A 15,282-nucleotide genomic window follows, 5' to 3' on the forward strand; every position below is an offset into this window, starting at 1 on the left:
CCCCCCCCCCCCCCCGTCATAATATCTGGCCCTCTGCAAGAATTAAGTATTTTATCTTCACAGTTCCCTCTTCAGGTAGGGAAGGAAAATAGGTTTTACATTTGGGGAAAAATGCTATTCCCAAAATTGATATTCAGGATTACTGGTAGATTCATTTTGAGTTGGAAAAGTAATTTGCTGTGAATATTATCTCTAACAACAAAATGCAGCTAAATAAAACTTGGAATATAGTAACTTGACCATTAAACACAGGAACAGCTTCAGTTGCAGAAATCATAGACTAGCTGTACCTCTATCTTTAAGATGAGAATATCTTTTTTTAAAAGAAACCCAGAAATATCAGACTGAAAGATCTCAAGGGATAATTTTATTCATCTTGTCTTGAAGCAGGATCAAGTGTACCTAGACTGTTTGACAGATATTTGTCTAACCTGTTTTAAAAACATTATCTGCTAGGATTCCACAGTCTCCTTACCTAACCTGATTGCACTTAATTATTCTTATAGTTGGTGAGTTTTTACTTAATATCATATCTAATTTCTAACCACCCTTACCCATCATGTGCATACACAAACAAATGACTCACTGTGACAGTTGTGCCTCTTCGGGGCTGTCTACTAGTGATCCCACAACACTGATTAAGGGTCACCCATCTGCCTTCTCACTTGCCACGCCTTGTTGTTATTTTTTTGCTTGATTGGAAGATTATAATCAAGCAGGAGGCTGTCTATTTTCTGTCTTCGTGCCTGAGGCACTATTTGCGGCTCCTTTCCTCCCCTTACACCACAGCCCAAGCCTCGCAGATGTATCCGATGTTGTTCGGGTCTGTTCTACTCTTTGTCACGCAGACACTCTTTGGCTTGTCTCACTGCCTGTGCCCTTGCTGGTGCCCTATGGCTTGTCTCACTGCCTGTGCCCTTGCTGGTGCCCTATGGCTTGTCTCACTGCCTGTGCCCTCGCCGGCACCCTATGGCCAGTCCCGCATTGCCCATTCCGGGACTTCTCACCAGTGCCCGCTCCGGGGCTCCTCGCTGCCCCCCTTCACTCTGGGGCTGGGGCCAATGCACCCCAAAAAATGCTGCACCCTCTCCGGCGCCAGGAACCCCCACGCTACCGTGGAGTCCCTATGAGGCCTCCTCCAACCCCTGATAGCCTCACCTGGTCCTCCGGTCAAAACAATAAACACAAGAACACAAAGCCCCCGGGCTGCAACATAAAAGCTAGACCGTCTGGTCAAACAAGAATCAATTCCTACCAGGGAGAGAGAGCGCGCCAGCCCCAGCTGCAACCAGGGGATGTTCCCACTGTCAGAGTTCTCCCCCTTGTCTACACCAGCCAAGTTCCTCCTCCCTCAGCTGCCGGAGGGCCACTGCCCTCCTGGCCTCCTGCCTGGGCTTAAGAAGGGCTAAGCCCTGCCCCTTCCTGTCACTAGGTTTCACTGGTTGCCCTAGCAACCAGTACCTGCACAGTCCTGGTGACTGGCAGCTGAGCCTCCCCCTTCTCGCTAGGGGTCTCTCCCGAGCAGTTTCTGCTCTAAATCGCAGGGCACCTGAGTGCTCTGTGACACTCACACTACAAATTAAGTCAGTTTTCTCTCCTGAGAAGACACTGAGAATAATTGAACATCTGTGTCCTTGTGGCAACATTTATACCTAGGGACCTACTTAAATTGCAGTTTCACAATTCTGTGGAAACCACAAGTAATGGCGATCTCTGTGAAAAATGGCATTGGCCATGATTTTCTCAAGAAATCAACCTAAAAAAAACCTTAATAACATTAAAATATTGTCTCATCAGTGGGAGCCAGCAGTTATCACTGCTGCTGTAGCTCAGTGTTGCAGCCTGCTCAAGAAGTGTGAAGGTGTCTCCTGGTAGGGCAGCACAAAGGACAGCCGCCAAGACGGCGGCTACCCGCTTGTGCTTCTCCACCAATCAGTGCCAAGGGGTGAGGACACATGAAGAGCAGTCAACGGTCAAGCTGGTGGCCACCCCCTCATCCCTCTTTCCCCGGGTCCTCTTCGCCAGTCAGTGCCGAGGGACGGGGCTGCTGCGAAATGACTGCTAAATCAGCTCTTCAGGTCATGACCAAGCTGCAAAAATTGCTTTTTCTCACCATGAATTAGGTAGGTCCCTGTTTAAGCTTATGTATAGAATCCAGTTAGGATCTCTTCTGCTTTCTGGACTAAAGAGGCACAGTTCTTGCAACCTTTCCTCTTTAGTCATGCTTTCTAAACTGCTTATTCTAGTTTCTCTCTTCTAGACTTGCTCCAGTTTGTCCACATCTTTCTGAAGAAGTGTGCTGCCCAAAATTGAATGTGGAACCCTACCTGTGGCTTTACCTTGTCAGAATTCAGCAGAATAATTATATCTTGCATGCAGTCTTTTTGTTGGTATATCCCAGAACGGTGTTTGCACTTCTTGGGGGACAGCATCATGTTTAAACATTTGGTTTGTGATCCTCATAAACCTCAGGTCCTTTTATGCAGTACTAGAGCCAAACCAGAAATTCCCTGTCACTACTGCTGCAGCTCAGTGAGGGGCTCTGGTTCGTTCTTCTCCCAATGACTGGCTGCTATAGTTGCCTGTCATACATCCCCACTCCTCACTGCTGATTGGCTGTGAGGGCTGCCTGTCATGACCTCTCCCTCCTTCTCCCCGTGGGCTATGCAGCCAAGCTGCAGTGCCCTGAGGACTGCTGGCTTCCTCTGGGGAGCCAGCATTTTATTTTCAGTAACTTTTCTTCTGTTTTTTTCTGTGGGTTTTGTGGCATTGCCTACTTACATGGGCAATGCCAGATTTTGCCAAATTCATGAAATTGCAATTTCGGTAGGTCCCTAGTGATATGTAGCATTGACTGAGATATCAAGCACATTTCACAATTTCTTCTTTTCTTTCTCTGAGTAGCAAATCCAGAATTGGTGAGTACCTACAGGTAGGGGTGCACCGATAAAGATTTTCTTGGCCGATACCGATAGCCAATTATTCTCCAAGCATATCGGCTGATACCAATCTGATAGCTGATTTACAGAAGCACAGCCAGGCAGCTGAGAAGCAGCTCCCTGCAGGTAAGTGCGGGGTAAGGGGTATGGGGAAGGGGCATGGGGGGGGGAAATTAAGGCCCCCTCGGTGAGGGAGGGAGTGTGGCAGGGTTTAGGGCTGGGGCTTGGATTGGGGCTGGGGCAGGGTGGTGAATGGGAACTTGAGGTCAGGGAGTGGAATGGAGTTGCGGGTGGCTTGTCCAGGGGTTCAGCATCCCAGTGTTTAAAAATGGCGGCAGGGGACACTTGAACTAAAATTAATTGAATGAGCTTTAGTTTAAGCACTGTCACCACCATTTTTAAATCCGGGGAAAACTTTTAACAGAAGTGGGGGCAAGGGCAGAATTAGGCTGCCCACTATGGGCTCAGGGGTTTCCACCCTGTTGCCTTTGCCCCGGGAGCCACACACTGGCCATGCCACACCCCCTGCCTGTCCAGCAGCTGGAGGCACAGCTTGACACGGGGATGCTGATCCCATGGATGAGCTGTCCATGGCTTCATTCTGCTCCCTTGGGGTTCCATTCACCACCCAGCCTCAACCCCAGCCCCTGCCCCACTCCCTCCCTCCCTCACCCTGGGGGCCTTGATCTGCCCCCCACCATGTCCCTTCCCTCCCCCACATTCCTTCCCCTCCACAGACTTACCTGCAGGGCACTGGCTGCATTCCTAGCTGGTGCATGCGTGCGGCTGCTGCATCTGGTGGCGCTGGCTGGAAGATGCATTATATTTATTGATACATTATTGCCTATGTTGGCCAAAAAAGGCTGATAGCCGAAAATGTTAATTTTCCTTTTATTGGTGCCTATCTGATATGGCACCGATATATTGGCACACCTCTACCTGCAGGTTATGTCCCATTGATTTTAATAGCAGTTGCAGATACTCAGCAGGAGTTGGCACCTCTCGGTCTATAGCCTTTTGATTTAAGTGAAATTTATATGATTCTTGTATTTGCTTGTTTCACTTCTCATGGGGATTTGTATAGCTACAGCAAACATGATTAGGTTTTTTAAAATTTAACCATGATAATATGTAGCCAAGCTATGAACACGAGCTATGTAGCCAAGCTACTGAAACTGCCTGTCTTTAGGTTTGTGAGGTCAGCATTCCTTCAGGTATCTTAATAATGTTATAGGCTACTAAATTTGTTTTTCAGTATAATTCTGGATCTGTCACAACTATTAAATTAGGCTGACACACTATTTCCTAAAGGTCTATGATAAAATAAGTGAAGGAATGTATAACTGTGTAGATTTTTTTTAAGGTCCTGGTGACTGATCTGGAGTGATCTCCACATTTAGAGAGAATTTAGATTTCCTGAGGGGATATTCAGAAGTAGTAGACTCTGAAAGGTTGTCACGGAAGCATGTTTCATAATTTTCAGGTTTCAACTCCAATTTTCCATTTTTTTTGCTGTCACACATTCACTTAAGATGAAACCATTTCCATAAAACCCACTTTTTGTGCTTTACTGATGGTGGGTTTATTTTACTAAACCCTATATTGAAACTTTGCTTAGCAACAGAAGAAAAATAGAAATTGGCAGAAGCCAGTTTAAGGCAGTTAATTATCCAGAAAAACAAATATTTACCTGGAAATCTGAATCTAATATACAAGGCTCTTTTTATTATTCTGTGTTCTGCCTCTAAATTCTAAAGCAAGACTCTGTAATTATTATGGTCAGGCAGAAGGGAGGGGAGAGTGGCACCTTTACACCTAACCGGTGCTACTCTAAAATGTTACTCTGCCCTGCCTTCTGCCTGCGTCAGACTGACATCTCTAATTATTGTCCTGCATCAATAGCACCTGTTTTTTCTAAGGCAAGCTGAAATTTTAATAGCAGTCTGGAGTAGCCAGAAGAATATTCATTAAAAAATAATAAAAAGAGACCCTTTAAGTATGAATTAACTCAGGATTAGATCTTGAGTTGGTGTAAATCAGCCTAGACCAGTTGAAATCAATCAAGCTGTGCTCATTCACACCAATTCAGTATCTGGTCCTGAATTTTTTTAATGCTTGCTTGGAGTTGACTTATCTGAGATGCTTTTAGTTTTGTGCCAGAGACAGTATTGCCATGGATTTTTTTTTTCTGTGAATACGTTTTTGTAAGTACATCTCATAACTTTTTTATGAAGGGGATTGCATAGGAAAATGTACAAGTGAGAGCAGTTTTCATTTTACTTTTCCCACATCAATTTAATTCCCCTCCTGTTTTCTTTGAAGTTGGCAAATAGGGGGCACCATTCATGGGGCCCAGTAGGAAAAAAGTTTCCTTCTCTTATCCCACTCCCATTTTTTTCCTCTCATCTCCATGATGCACGCTTTCCTGTTTTTAAGTGGGAATGCACTACAAAATAATGTATCCCTCCCTTGAATGTGTTTTCATATTTTCCTGCTCCCTTCAGTTAAAAGGAAAACAGATGGTTCATAATTTTTCACACTTGATTTATTTTCTTGTTAAAAAAAAAAGAAAAGAAGAACCCCGGGCTGTGGAAACCTAAAGAGCAATATTTAGGCCCTGTACCACTACTTGCTGCTAAAATCCTTTTGTCCTGCTCTTAACTGGGTGTTAGGATTGCAGTCTGGAAAACTGCCAGCATTAAGATTCTGGAGCCTTAACTCCTGTCTTTGCATAATCTTCCCACTCCCACACCCTAGAATATATTTGGCTCATGCTCTTCGTGGAATTGTTCTTTATTGTTTTCATTTATTAACAAAACACATTTCATTAAAGCTAAACCATTTAATTGAGATGTTGATCATTGTTGATAAGATGATTATGTGATTTGTTATGCTTCTTGGTGTATACAGATGTGTTGGAGGAAGATGAGGAAGAATCTGATAGAGAACTAGAGCGACAGAATATTGAAGAGCTGTATGACTTTGTGAGGCATACACATCAGCAGGAAAATCAGTTGTTGAGGGAGGATGTACAGCACCCTGCACTTATTCCCATATTGAGGCCATACCAAAGTGAGGCTGTGAACTGGATGCTGCAACGGGAGAATTTCAGAAACATCTCTACCAATGGCAAGTATTTTGGACTAAGCAATATAAATGTGATCAATATATGCAGCTGAGGATTGATTGAAATAAACTATGATCTGGCCTGTTTCATTAGCAAAAGTGTATCCATGATGAAGCTTTGTTTACCACTTAATTTTTTATTATTAAAGCTTTAAAGGTGTTTTTCAGATGCCCTGGTAAAGGTATTGTGGTATACTATCTTTTTATCCATGTTTTATTTTGGGCAGGAAACTAATATAAACATTGACAACCTGGATATGTTAACTTTTATTATTATTGGGTGTTACACTACATATTACAAAATTATGGAAATGCTTATGATAAAAAAGCATTTAACTCTGAAACAAAGTGGCTTCCTATAATTGGTAGCTTAGCCACACTTTTTAGTTTATTTTGGGTGACATGCTAACTTTCCGTGCCACTGTCCATTACTCTTACTACAACAGGATATTTTTTGGAGTAGAGTTCTGCATAAATTTGTGAATATATGATCTCAGCATAAAATAAGTTTCAACATGAAGTCAGGTATCCAAGTTGTAGCCATATTGGTCTAAAGGAAAAGGCAATCAGGACATGTAGTAGAGATGATATCTTTTATTAGACCAACAAGACCAACAAATATTCTTTAATTGCAAGCTTTTGGGCACAAACACCATTCATCAGGCACTGGAGAAAAGATTGTAAAAGTTCTCCTGGGTAGAAATGAAATTTTTAAAAATGAAATCTTCATATTTTCCCAAGCAGGAAGCAACTGTGACCACCTGAAACCTGAGCTCCTGTTCCTGCCTTTGTTTCAAGGTAATTTGCATCATCACAGATCCTCACAGAAGGTGAGAGCCTTCATACCAGCTATAAACTGACTGCCCGGAGGAGTTTTCCATCTATTGATTCCTCTGTGAAATCCTGTGAAATACGAACTTTCATTTCTTCCCAGGAGAACTTTTACAATCTTTCCTCCAATGGCTGATGAAGGGTGTTTGTGCCCGAAAGCTTGCAATTAAAGACTTTTTTTTGCAAAAATCTTGTTGGTTTAATAAAAGATATCATCTTTACTATGAGTCCTGATTGCCTTTTCAACATGAAAGTATTTTAAGGACAGAGTTTCAGGGCAAGGAGCCTATAGTGCAGTATAACGTTGCCAACCAGGAGGCAGTTGAACAGGATGGTTGGCTTAAAAGTACTGGATTTTCCTCTTTTTCTCAAAATATCACACTGTTGAGCACTTCTAAGGTGTATATTATTAATAGAAAAAAAAAAATCATAGTCATTATTTGATCTTTTTTCTATAGAAAATACTCTTCACTTTTTATGGCGAGAGGTCATCACTCTAGATGGAGTGAAAATCTACTATAATCCATTTATTGGCTGGTAAGTAGCGTCTGTTCTTGGAAAAACCCTAAGCATTCTACTTTGTTAGAATTGTTTTGCGAGGTTTCTTGTTTTGTTTGTTTATATAAACCTGAGGAACATAAGATAAGCAAGAATGATGCTTTTTAAATCAGAACTAGAACTTGAGCTGTAAGATACTTAATTTCAAAGTACCATGTGAAACCTGCTAGAAAATGCCAAATAGATTAATCTTAAGTTACATGTATCAGTGTGTTCACTGTAATTTATTTTTTTTTTACCTTGCAAGTAATCTGGTTTTTCAGCGTTCAGTTAGTTTACATTGATTTTTTTTTTTTGAGACGGCAGCCCTCTTGCTTTGTCTTGAAAGTTTTAGAATTATCAACAGAAAACATGGTTGTGTGTGGGGGGGAGGGGGGGACAGGAGGTGCCTTTTTCCCAGGTAAATATGGTTACTAGGATTGCTTTAACAGTTTGTGTATTTTTAGAAGTGAATCTTGTTTGTTCATGTACTATTATCTATATTAGTTTTTCAAGCACTTTATTGTCACTTTTTGAAAAAATATGTTCCCATATTTGTATTTTGTTTAAAAGTACCACCAGAAGAATTTTTTATATTAAAATATGACCTCCTCTATACATATTAGTCTTGCAGAAATGTATTTTCTTTTATTCTGAACATGTGCTAGTTCCCTTGTCACAGTGGTCATCAAAGTGCTAAGCTTGTCTTGGGAATGTTTTTTGGTTTTTAGCATTATCCGTGAATACCCAGTTGCTGGGCCTCAGTGGCCTGGAGGAATTCTGGCTGATGAAATGGGTCTTGGGAAGACAGTAGAAGTACTGGCTCTTATTCTGACACACGCACGGCAAGATGTTAAACAGGATGCTCTAACCTTACCTGAGGTGAGAAAACTAGTAGATTTTAAGGAAGATGAGTGAATGAGCAGTGCAGGGATAGGGCAAAGAGATGTATTTTTAATGTAATATGCACATCTGCCTCTGCTATTTGGCTTATTGCTTTCTGTAAAGCTGTAAAACTACTGTGAAGGAAAAGATCAGTCTTCATATTCAGTTCTTGATGTATGACTAGTAGACTGATACAAGTAATAATAACAATTTGTACTGTTTGTCATTTGATGTGAATGAAGAATAAAGGCTTAGTTATTTGAAAGTTGGCATATTGGTTTACTCTTAGAAAATGGGATGAGAAACTTATAGAAAATCTAATTAAAATCTGTATTTACAAAGGTTTATAACTGAAAAGAATGAAATGTCGTTCTGGATATATGCACACACATTCCATTGACTTTGGGTTTCTTTTATGCATTTAAGTGCATAGTTCAGATCAGTGTATGTTTCTCTCATTGTATATTATATTTTAATTAGATGACTATTACAAAACAGTAATGTTTCTGACTACATATGTTAAAAACTTATAATAGCTACTGCTGGGGAGAAGATCTGTCAGTGATGCCTATTGCTAAATACATTGACCATCAGGATTTTGTTAAGTATTGTAAAAATCTGTTTTCATAGATTTTTTAGGCTCAGAAAGGACCTCAGTAGATCATTGAGTCTCACCCCCTGCCCTGGGCACAAAAGAGCGCTGGGGTCAGATAGCCCCAGGTAGGTGCTTGTCTAGTCTTCTTTTGAAGACCTCCAAGGTAGGGGAGAGTACCACCTCCCTTGGAAGCTCATTCCAGATTTTGGCAACCCGCACCATAAAGAAATTTTGCGTAATGTCTAATCTAAATCTGGTCTCAATCAGTTTATGGCCATTGTTCCTAGTAACTCCAAGGGGCGCCCTGGTAAACAGAGTATCCCCTATTCCTTGATTCCTTCTCCCCCCCACCCCCCATGAATTAATAGACAGCTACCAGATCCCCTCTCAGCCTTCTTTTGTGGAGGCTGAAGTGGTTCAGGTCCCTCAGGTTTTATAGGATAACATATTTTTTGCATACCACATGCTCCCAAGTAAGCCATGCACCTTGCTTTTGTGAAAGCAGAATGAAGAGAGACTTTTCCAGGGTTAGGGCTGCATGGAGCAGGGACAGAGTCCAGTCTTCAGCTCACTCACCATCCCTTTCTTGTTCAGGCAAAAGCCGTAGTCTTATCCCTTTTATAGCTGAACTGGCTGCTATTACCTGTGCAGGAAGGGGAGGGGGAATGAGCTGAAAATTAGGTTCAGTTCCTGCTCCTGTTCAGCTGTAAAAAAAATTAAAACTGTAGCTGCAGGTAAAGACTGGACTCTGTTCTTCTCTTTCTGTGGTCACTGTGGGGAGGGAAAAGAAACAGCAGTCATCTTACAGTGTCTCCATGCTTCTATTCTGGGAAGTAAATCAGATTCCCCCCTTAAGATCCTCACCTCCAAGTCTGGAAGACTAATTTTGGGGAAAAGAATGCGTGTGGTATGCAGTGTTACAATATGGTATGTATATTGTATATGGTATTTGAGTTACAATACCATGACTTTATTTATAAACATGTTTTTATACTTATAGCACATGGGCAATATACAAACACAGGTAATTCTTTAAAAATCCAGCTGGGTGTCAGACTGTCAGGGTAAGGATTTAGTGTTTGGGAGTCAGTTATGTTGAGTAGTCTATGGGCAGATTATTTCATAAACAGTAGTAGTTTTTTCCTTCTCTCTGTAGGATTTTTTTTCTTCATTATAGGACTGTGGATAGTTGAGCCCAAACTTACCTGTGTGCAGTCATGCCTGCTATTGATGGATATTATTAATTGCCAGCAAATTCTCTATTTGGGAGTTCTTTTTTGAATGGGACATTAATAGCCAGGGTGACGTAGTCTCAAATGTTTTTGCTGGAATGCTCCGTGTAATCATTTTAAGTTGCCGGTATTGCTGGCACACCTCTTCTGTCACAAATTCCAGCCCCATAGGGCTGCTCCTATGAGCTTGGTTTTCGTTAAATTTCAAACCCTGACTTCACAGGCCTCTGACTTCAAACTTTAGTATAACATGCAAGATGAAGTATTTTGGAGGGAAGAGGCATCACTTCTTGAAGATTGGAGATAGCTCTGCAAAAGAACTCCTAACAAGGGATAGAAATCTCCTTGTTGAAGTTGTTCCAAAGAGCCTTCATTTATCAGAGGAAGCTTGGAGATTAGTACAAGACTTCTGGTACCATACCAACACACTGAGTCAGCTGCTGCCTTGATATGTTCTTTGATGTTGTGTATCACAATATCTAAATTGATTACAATGACTATGTATTAATATTTCCTTTCCGTCTGAACCCTAACCACCATCACTACTTTTTGATCCAGTGAAAATTTGTACAGAGTGGTACTGTTTCAGCAGAAAAAACTGGAAGAGACCCACCCTAGAATCCCCAGTAGTCCAGTGGTTAGACTACTCTCCTGAGCAAAGGAGATCCAAGATCAGGCCTTTGCTTAATTCAGACAGAGAACAGGTTTGAAACTGGGTCTCCCTGAAAAATGCCATCATTGCTGGGCTCTATAGTAGAAGGCAGATGACATCTGTACTATCTTCATTTTATGTATGGCACTAAGTGTCTCTGTAATTCTAGCACAAAAAAATTGAAATATTCTAAAATACTGAAATGAAGCATTTTATCATTTCTGAGTTTAAGAATTTCTTTCAAAACTATTTGCTTTAACAAAATATCGTATGTCCAAAAATTACATATTCCATAAACAAATTGAGACAGGAGTATTGCTACTGGAGCCTTTCTCTTGGTGGCTCCGCCCTCCTGTTGTGGCCAGCCGCTTGCTTACTCTCCTGCCATGCCTTGATCTTGATTGATTGATTGATTGAAATTAGCAGGAGGCTGCCTACTTTACTTGCCCCGGTGCCAGAGGGTGCTGTCTGCAGCTCCTTTTTCCTCCCCTACACTGCAGTCCAAGCCTCACAGATGGTACTAACGTGGTATTCGACCTGGGCCCTGCTGTGATTTGGCCCTGTCCTTGCCTTCTCTCAGGGGCTTCCCGCTGCCCCCCCCTTGCTCTAGGGCTTCCCGCTGCCCCCCCCCCCCTTGCTCTGGGGCTTCCCGCTCCTCACAGCCCTCTCTCCAGGCTCTTCACTGCTCCCCTTGCTCTGGGGCTTCTCCCGGCCCCCTTGCTCTGGGGCTGGGGTCAATGCACCCCAAATGCTGCGCCCTCTCTGCTGCCAGGGTCCCCACGCTACTGTGGAGCCCCTGTGAGGCCTCCTCCAACCCCTAATAGCCTCACCCGGTCCTCCGGTCAAACAGCGAACACAAAAACACAAAGCCCCCGGGCTATAACATAAAAAGCTAAACCATCTGGCCAAAAAATATTCAATCCCTACCGGGAAATACTCCAACCCATAGCAGCAATCAGGGGATGCTCATGCAGTCGGGCTTCTCCCCTCTGTCTGCACTAGCCGAGCTCCCCCTCCCTTGGCCGCCAGAGAGGAACTGCCCTCCTGGCCTCACGCATGGGCTTAAGGAGGGCCAAGCCCTGCCCCTTCCTGTCAGCTGGCTCCACTGGTTGCCCTAGCAACCAGCACCTGTGGCTTTGGCTGCCCTGGTAACTAGCAGCTGAGCCTCCCTCCTCTTGCCACTAGGGGCCTCTCCCGAGCCGTTTCTGCTTTCAGGCACAGGGCACCTGAGTGCTCTGTGACACAAATAATTTGTCAAAAATTTGCTCCTTTGTACTGACAACTTTGCTACTTATTGTGGTATTGATGCCTTTCACATTTTCCACTTTTACTCCATTGGGCTGGTGCTCAAAACAGCCCATATAGAGAAAGTATAGGGTAAACCAAATTGGGACTTTGAATGTTAGTGGAGCCTAAATATTATGTATTTACTGTTTTAAAGTTGCCCTGGATATAATTTATGCCTGCTGCATGGGTGTTTCCCAAGGATTCTGTTCTTTCAAATTCATCCCACAGCCTAGCAGCACTTATATTAACCTTATAATTGTCATGTCTTCAACAGGTAGGTCATAGCACAGTGGACATGGGTCTCCTACATATCCTTACACCTGGTAGTTGCTGCTAATGAGAAATATATACCCACACTGAATGACACCAGTTTTTTAAAAAAAAATCTGATTTATTCAGAAAAAAACACTTGGAGATTCTTAAGTTTTTAGGTTATCTAATTATTAGTGGCACATTCGTTTACTGAATTAAAATATCTCTGATTTTACTGAAAAAAATGGGTGTAAATAATAGAATCCATAGGGGCAGTTGCATTCTACTACAACCAAAGCATGTTAGCCTAAGACGGATTTAATGCTATATCCAGTCTTGTAATAGAAACTATGCAGATTAGTCTCCACGTTTACAAAAGGGATTTTCACGAATAGCTTTTGGGCATATAGCCACTCTATATTTGTCACACAACATAGAAAAATATGAACCTCACAAGGTCATCTAGACTAAACTTGTTCTCAAGGCAGGATCATTCCTGTCTAAATCATCCAGACAAATGTTTGTCTTGGAAGAAATTGAAGTGCAAGCTACAGAGGTTCCACAGCCTCTCCAAGTCATCTGATATAATGCTTAACTATTGAAAATGCAAGACTATACTTGCTCCACTTGCTGGCCTAACTGAAATCAGCATGGGTATCCAGTTATCTAGGGCTCCACACAAGTTGTGAGCTGAACAGACATCCTTGCTGCTTCCTGCACTCCTGTTGCTCAAAAATATGTACATGACCAAACCTAGTCATCAGGATTGCCAACCCCAGAAAAAAAAATTTAACTGACAATCTGCAAACTTTTTATTGACATGTTTTTACTGATATGTGTTTTATATAATGTCAATGTAATTCTTTTGCCAGGGCCTGCTCTGTTGACAGGCCCCACTTAAAAGAGCTGGGTTCAAATTTAGAGATTTAACAAAAGTTTTTGGTTGTCAGTAAAATGTTTGCCACAAAAAAAAAAAAATTGGGGGGGTTGGTAGCCCTGCTTGACTGCAGCAGTTGTTTTACATGTGCTGCTTCTACCCCAGAGGTCCCCTACTCACCCTGTACCTTGATGATCCCAACTGCACCATGTACTGTGCTGTCCCCCTCCAACCCAGCCCACCCCCCAGCCTTACCCTTCTTGGCCCTGCTCCCCCTGTCCCAGCATGGACCCCCAAAAGAAAACTGCCTGTGACCCAGCAGAATTACAGTTAGCCAGGAGGACTTGGCAGCAATGCATGGCTTGTGGGAAGGAGTGTACAAAACCCTGAGAAAAAGGCCCCTTGCAGCGTTCAACCTTCCCATTCAGATACCAGCTGGCACTCAGGCTATGCTCAGTCTGTCCATTAGCTTGCCTTCAGATTCTTTCCAAGCATGCTGAATCAAGCTCCAGTTGCCTAGTGTTTTACAGATGGCTCAGGTTTGTTTGGTTGGTTTTTTTGTTTTTTACAGATTTTATGGACAGATGTTTCTAACCTATCTTTTTTACTGACTGTAAATTGGCACCCTGTTCATTGCAGTTTGTGACACATTATAGGGGAGGATGCCTGTTTTTTTATTGCTTGCCCTGGGAATCCCCCTGAAGGGGAATTCATTGCTGTTATGTCCCCACCTGGGTCAAGTGGGGAAACCTTCCTCGTTTCACCCCCTGCTTGCAGATATGCACCCTGTATCAGGACATGGCACTGAGGGCCATTGTCCCTCAGGATTAGGCCCCTGAAGTCTTTGGAGTGGCAGGGACCTGACCCTGTGTGATGATGACTCCAGCAGCATCATTTGTGTTTGGCAGCTCATCCACAGGATCAGCCGTGCCAGGACACATCTCATCATAGGTGATGCTACAACAGAACCGATGCCTTTACTCAAAGAATATCTCAGAAATGCCTATGCTAGCTCTGGAAGCAGAGGTGATATAGCCACTTGCTATAGCCAGTTAGATCTGTAGCCAGTAAGAGCGAATTAGGTTGGGTACTGTGCTGTGTTAATAGCATTAAATTGCTTCCTGTTCTAGGGCTAGCACATTTAGAGCTAGCTTGGGGTTATCACTGTACAGCACTGTATTTGGCATATAGCATATACTTAGATTATGGTAATCAGCTGTGCATAGTAGAAAAGATTGTAATCAATAAGTTTATGCTGCTAAATAGAACTCAATGCATGGTGTTTATCATCTTGGGCTTCCTACTCTGTGTAAAAGGTAAACTAGCTGCTGTAGGGTACACATAGCAATAGTTTCTTTATGTTATCACTGTTTACCCTCTCCACAATACACACTCCTATAGAAAATGACTGGTTTCACTCCAGTGACCAGGTTCTTGCAGGCACAATCTTAATGAGGTTCTTATGTGTTAATCAGAGACTACATTGGGCTTCATTTGCTTATAAGGATTTGGTTCTTGGTTGTGTTACCTCAGGTTAGAAATTGGGGAGCCGTAGGTCCTCATGGATCATCTTACACTGTATTTTACCCACAGAAAATATCTTTCAGACTATGTCCCTAAGTCCTGTCCGGGTGGTTACATGCTTCTGCTTTTTATTGCCTACTGACATCTTTTTCCCAAATGACACTCTGATAAGGGGGTTAGAAACAGATTGGATGCTTTACATCGGGCCTATCGGGCTATCCAACTTCTGAGCAGCCAGGAGCTGTACCACATGGGCCACAGCACCCTCCCAGGCATCCCTCTGACTTCCCCTTCCCACTCTCACGGATCAAGGCAGGAAGAGGAAGCTATGGATAGAGCAGCACCTAGGTGAGACCCTATGCACCATGAACTAATCCTTTGTGGGCTGCATGCAACCTGCAGGCTGCCAGTTGAACAGTTCTGCTTTAGGGCTGTCCTAGAGTTTAGCTTGCTTAGCCTATACAAGCAAAGGCTGTGGAGGGGCAGGATGGCTATCATAAAAGCATCAAGGATGAGCACTAGAATACAAAGCTGTGCAAATTAAA

The 15,282-nt window shown here is 42.8% G+C and overlaps 1 protein-coding gene across 1 annotated transcript in view; it reads left to right on the forward strand.

Moving 5' to 3' along the window:
* SHPRH (SNF2 histone linker PHD RING helicase) overlaps nt 1–15,282 on the forward strand; it is a 135,145-nt gene that overhangs the window by 1,461 nt on the left and 118,402 nt on the right. Inside the window, exons 3-5 of the mRNA XM_019527077.1 lie at nt 5,850–6,068; nt 7,355–7,433; nt 8,165–8,315. Coding sequence (XP_019382622.1) covers nt 5,850–6,068; nt 7,355–7,433; nt 8,165–8,315 — 449 coding nt within the window. The remainder of the gene's footprint in view (nt 1–5,849; nt 6,069–7,354; nt 7,434–8,164; nt 8,316–15,282) is intronic.

This window comes from Gavialis gangeticus, unplaced genomic scaffold, assembly GCF_001723915.1.
Source record: "Gavialis gangeticus isolate Ggan-Ray unplaced genomic scaffold, GavGan_comp1, whole genome shotgun sequence".
Taxonomy (NCBI): Eukaryota; Metazoa; Chordata; order Crocodylia; family Gavialidae; genus Gavialis; species Gavialis gangeticus.